Source organism: Marmota marmota, unplaced genomic scaffold (genome assembly GCF_001458135.2).
Source record: "Marmota marmota marmota unplaced genomic scaffold, marMar, whole genome shotgun sequence".
NCBI lineage: Eukaryota > Metazoa > Chordata > Mammalia > Rodentia > Sciuridae > Marmota > Marmota marmota.
The window spans coordinates 9,146,219-9,152,218 of NW_026000249.1; the positions used below are offsets into that span (position 1 = coordinate 9,146,219).

At 41.0% G+C, this 6,000-nt stretch overlaps 1 protein-coding gene across 11 annotated transcripts in view; it reads right to left on the reverse strand.

Moving 5' to 3' along the window:
• Positions 1–6,000, reverse strand: part of Sh3kbp1 (SH3 domain containing kinase binding protein 1) — a 279,242-nt gene that overhangs the window by 142,654 nt on the left and 130,588 nt on the right. For 7 of the 11 annotated variants that reach the window (XM_048796358.1, XM_048796352.1, XM_048796353.1 and 4 more), the window contains one exon: positions 4,161–4,235. The exons of 3 other annotated variants lie outside the window; for them this stretch is intronic. In XM_048796358.1, coding sequence (XP_048652315.1) covers positions 4,161–4,235 — 75 coding nt within the window. The remainder of the gene's footprint in view (positions 1–4,160; positions 4,236–6,000) is intronic. One more of the 11 variants, XM_048796363.1, reaches the window with a different exon arrangement.

Genomic DNA, 6,000 nt, shown 5'->3' on the forward strand with positions numbered 1-6,000 from the left:
ATCCAGAGCCTGAAGAGTTTCACAACCAGCCAGGAGGCAACTCTACAAGTGTTACTGGGTAGAAGATAACTTGCACTGGGCTTTTGAAGTCGGTGTGTTGAATATGCTGTTTAGTTAGCTGAGTTTTGTTTCATCTCCCAACCCTTGGCCTTTTTGGGGGGAGTAGCGAGTACAGGGGATTGAACCCAGAGGTGCTTAACCACTGAGCCACATCCCCAGCCCTTTTTTAATTTGAAACGGTGTCTCGATGAGTTCTTAGGGCCTTACCAAGACGCTGAGGCTGGCTTTGAACTTGTAGTCCTCCTGCCTCAACTTCTAGAGCCACTGGGATTACAGGTGTGTACCACCACACCTGGCCCCCCAGCCTTTTTTGAAAACAGTGAATCAAAGTAACTTCTCAGAAAACCTAATTTCCAGGAGAGACCTCTTTGAACAAATGACATTTCAACCCTCTTCAGCTGGAGCCTGGTTGTGCTCCAAACTTGGCTATAGCCTGTGTAACAACAACTCTCCCAGCCCCCCTTCCTCACCTCCCCACCCAGTCAGTACCACATACTGTACCTCCAACTCTGAGTCAAGTCAATTAGCAATTAGCAATGAAAGTAACGTTTCCTAAAGGGAAACTGTAAAGCTTAAAGCGATTTAAACACATTAGCAATTAAAGAAACCACACAAAATTATGACTGCCAAAGAATTAAATCTCTTTGGATGGTTTCACAAGGAATAAACACATGCAGACATGTTTCTCTAGGAAAGCACTGAACCAAACTTGACATTAAGATGGCTTCACTAGAAAGACGATGGTGTTTGTTAAAGAGGGAAAGAAAGCTGCCCTTCCAGAGGCCAGAATCCCCCAAGTCTATGGCTCTCCTTCCCTCTTTTAACACCATCCTCTTCCCACAGCTGAATCCCTTTCCAAAGAACACTGGGGACATGATACTCTTCCTTTGACCTCCTGTGGCATGTGCTGGGAGGCATAAACCAGGTATCAGCAAGACATTGTGGACACTTACCTCCCCAGATTCTTTTTTCCCCCAGCTTCCCCACAATCATGCTCCTAAAAGGAAGAGCCTATCTGGATCTAGTTAAGTTTCTGGGTATACATTCTTCTTTGGATGATCAGTACATCAATTTTGCCATCAAAGGGCAAGATTCAGAGGAAATTTTATGGAATACTAAATTTTATCATTAAACTGTCTCTCAAAGCTTCTAGATGTGTAGCATAGCTCCTGACCATTTATTACATATCTCCTGATCATAACGATGCTCTTAGGATGAAAGTATGTCATCAAATTTTGTTCTCTATAGGCCGATCCTGCATTGTCTTCCTACAGTTCAGGTGGCCCCTAGTCCATAAAAATGATACACCAAATAGTTGCTCACATTTTATGGTATTTTTATATAAGATGCTGAAGTCATTCAAATAAGGACATCTCAGTGCAGGAAGAAACTATTAAATGAAAACCCGAAATATATAGAAAGGTCATTAGAAATTGCTAACAAGTTTCAAAATCAAATCCTTAAACAATGATTTTCTTTGTTGTTACTGCTATTTTTCATAAAAACTGAATTCGTAAGCCAGAGGGTGGGGGAGGAAGAAGGTCCCTGGTGCAGATTTTAATTAACTAAAAGAACAGCATTTGTGAGCAAGAACAGAGCACAAAACAATGAGGAGTGGCCCACAACAAGGGGGTCAGCTGCAACTCAGGAATGGATTTGAGTGTGCAAACATGGAAAAACCCCCTGGGTTAGTTATCCATTCATGTGTTTATCTGCTCATTGTTTTTGGAAATATTCCTGCTGGAGATATAATTTCAAAGTCTAAATATTGTGTCATTTTCCTTTTAACATGTTCTCATTTTGCCGTATGGATTCTTTCTATGTGATAAACGGCTTGTATATTCTTTTCTGGTTTGGAAAGAACCATTTGAAGGTGAAATAAAAATAATGATTAGTGGAAAGAAACCATCACCACCCTCCTCCCTCCCACCACCACCATCACCACCAGAAGGCAGCAGGGCAGATGGATTAGGGCAAGCCTGTTTTAGTTCTTCGGAGAGGGTATTCAAAGGGATCTTCTAGCATTACCCATTAACTAGAACCATAACATTTTTAACCATTGCCATCCTAATTTCACCAAGTTTCCAGTTTTAGGGATTTTCTGCCTTTGGGCTCATCTTAATAACTTTATATTAATCTCTGTGAGATAGATTCTATATTACACAGGGAGAGATTGCACAGTCATTCAACCACACAAGCATGACTTGAGAAGGAAACACACGGCAGATTTTTCTTCCAGAAACTCTGGCAGCCTGTTTCTGTCATCTTCTATTTTTTTTTTAAAGCAGCAGTGCGGATTGAACCCAGGGGCACTCAACCACTGAGTTACACACCGCCCTCCCAGCCATTTTTATTTTTATTTTTTTGGTAGTGGGGATTAAACTCAGGGGCACTTAACCATTGAGTCACATCCCCGGCCCTATTTTGTATTTTATTTAGAGACAGGGTCTCACTGAGTTGCTAAGTGCCTCGCTAAATTGCTGAGGCTGGCTTGGAACTCACGACCCTCCTGTCTCAGCTTCCCAAGTCACTGGGATTACAGGTGTGCACCACCCACCGGGTCCCTTTTTTTATTTTGTATTTTGAGACAGGGACTCACTCAGGGGCTGAGGCTGTGATCCTTCCTGCCTCAGCCTCCTGAGTAGCTGGGATTACTGGCATTCACCACCGCACCTGGTTGGTTCTATCATTTTTAAGTATGTAAATTAAATATCTGAATATATGCATTGGTAAAATAACTCAATATCCAGATCCTTCCCTTTGGAAGAGAAGAAAGATAACTCCATTTTCACATTAATTTGGTGCTGCATCTTTTAGTTACTGCAGTCCTTCATGCACATTAGCCCATAAAACGTCCCCATGTCATTCTCAGAATGCCAGATGACACTCTTGGGCAGTGCAATCCAAAGAATTTACTATGGACTTGGCCCAGTTCATGAAGACTCATTACTAGGACATCATGAGATAAGTGCAAAAAGTATGTAGGTTTGGAAATGACTATAGCATTTTAGCGGTATGCACTGGTGTGACTTCCAACCATATGGCCAGTTGATGTGTCCACGTGAATGGGGCACAGGCCAATCCAGGTGCTATTAAACTCTTTTGGTGAGGCACAGGCAGCACACTGCATGTGGAGCAGTCATGTGCAGTAGGACCATGCATCTGTCCACAGTGGAAGAAAAATAAGCTTCACTCAAATAGTTTGAGAAGCATGGTTCTAGCATTCACGTCTGAACCTTTTCTTTTCTTACATCCATATACATATGCCTATATGCATACGTATATACATGCACTAAGGTGGATGCCCTTCCTTCAGGTAACAAAAGAACAAAGTCTCTTCAAAATTGCTCCTGTCAGTCCTGTACTTTTGTATAATTTAACGTACTCTTCTGGCACTAATCAGAGCCATTCTTATTTATTTTAAATTTAACACACACATATATAGTGTTTACTATGTAGCAGGAACTATTCTAAGGGCATCATGAGATGAGTTCATTCATTTCTTTCCCCTCAACTTTTGGCAGCCTTATTTCACAACACAAAAGGCTACATATTGGTCCTGCCAAAAAGAAATCTGCCATGTGGTGATTAGCTGAATGAGCAAAGCAAAACACCATTTCTGGCATGGACTTTCATGCCAAAATCTTATTTCTTTCAACCAAGCAATGACAAAATGGTTTAGCAGTTTCTAATAACCCACTGAGAAAAAGCAATAAATGTGAGAGGTTAATGTCTCTCCCAAAAGCATCTTCTAGTACCCCGGAAGCCCAAAGACACTGGTACAAATACATATGCCATGAGGAATGCTTCTTTCCCCTTCTCTGCACACATGGTTCATGCATGCAAGTCACATACATGATAGAGGCAGAAAGCAAACAAGAAAGCGCCAGGGGCTGATGGTTGGAATGCTCTTGTAGCACACACCAAGGAGATGACACTTATCATAGGCAAATAAGCCCATATCCTTGGATCAGAAATTCACACAGACACTTGGCATAAGAGCATAAGCATGGGCAGCTCAGGAAAGGGCAGCTGCGTCAAAAAACACAAGTACCCAGATCTTATCTTTACAATTGCCTCCTGCTGTTAAGGTCACTCACTGTAATAGCGTCTGTGGCCCTCCGTCTTTCCAGGTGCAGCTCGATACAGAATTGTCCCTTCAAAGGTAGTCTTTCCTGACAGTGAATGAGAGAAGAGAAGGGGAGAGAAAAACAAGAGAGGGGGGAAGGGGAAGCAAATGATGGCAAAAGAAGGAAGAGGAAGAGTCTTTAACTGAACTTGCCTTCGATGAATCTGCTGCAAGAGCTTCATCCACAAAATTAATTAGAGACCATTAGGCAGAATTTAAGGTTACAGAATGAGCCCAAAGTCCCCATGCAACCATGACAGCAATGAGCACCCAGATTTGGGGTTTGCCTCTGCAAGTGACCAGCATGTAGATTATGCTCAGTTAAACCCGGAAGCCATCTCAAGATTGTAATTTAAGAATAGGAAAACCTCAATTAACCAGAAGGAATACAATTCACAGATTCCTTGAATGACTTAATTGTGTAGCACCATCTTTGCTTTGCAGAGTATAAGCCAGATCTAGGCCCCATTTTTCTTTATTTTCTACCTCTACAGCCCCATATGATAAAAACAGAATATTCAAGCCTCAAGATTCTAAATGAGACCCAGAATTCTCTTCAAAAAGTCTGTTGGGCTGGGGGTGTAGCTCAGTGGTATTGTACTTGCCTAGTGTGTATGAAGCCTTGCATTTGATCCCCAGCACCACATACATACATATATACATACATACATAAGAGAATTGTCATCTTCAATGCATTTAAGCAAGAAAATGTATCAATATACTGGGGAGGGGGGGTTCACCAATGAGGTTTGAAGCCAATAGTGGCATTCATCTCAGTGTAAGGGGGTTTCTGTTTAGCATCAAGGACACTAGAAAATCCTGTTTCTTGAAACATCTTAATTGAGGTTTTGCCATATCAGTCATCATGAAACTGTATTTAAGCATGAGGACATAGGACTCACCCAGTGTCAAGTGTCAATTTTTTGTTACAAGCAGAGGTTATCAATATCATAAGCCTGGACATATGATTTAAGCCCAAATATCTTTGGAACCAAGAGTAAATACAGAGAATACACACATATTGTCCCACTTTGAGTGTTCTCCCACCCATCCACCCACCCACAAATACATATACACACACATAAACATAGGCCCTACAGAGTACCACAAACAGGTAAAAATGATTTGCTACAAAAAAACCCTACATCAATTAATAAAGGCATTACTCTAAGAAATAAGTTCTATAATGGCTTTTGTATTAAATACTCAAACTGGAGGCTAGTTACATCATATAGCTTTATAGTTAAGTGGGAGGGATGAAAAAGGTAGGAGATATGTACAGAGTGGGAAGAGAACAACCTATCTCACTTCGTATAAACATTACATATAGAAATGAGAAACCCAGTAGGAACCATAGTGTCAGCTCCAGGGCCTTGTCACTCCTAATACATGAAGGGATTTGTGAATAATCAGATTAACAACTTAAATAGAATCAGGTATTTCTAATTTCCATGACATATAGACTGGTAGTATACCCTCATTTTGAAATCTGCCCTTTTTTCCAGGTGTGCTGCATCTAATTAAAGCAAATACTTAGGCAATCCAATCACTGACTATGTAAGAATAATCTAGAGAAGCAACAATCTGTTTCAAATGTTCTTGTGAGATTTACAGCTCTTGAGGATACTGATGACAAAAACAGAGAAAGTTAAAAATGGCTAGTTTTCATTTGAACAAATTTTTACTCAACTTCAGTGATTAAGTCATTACTACTCCTGAGACACAACTACTGTTTTGCGAGCCAGGTCCTCCAAAACCAAATAGCAGCCGTCCTGTCCATGTTAAAAAACAAGTATAAGGGTGGGGGTGGG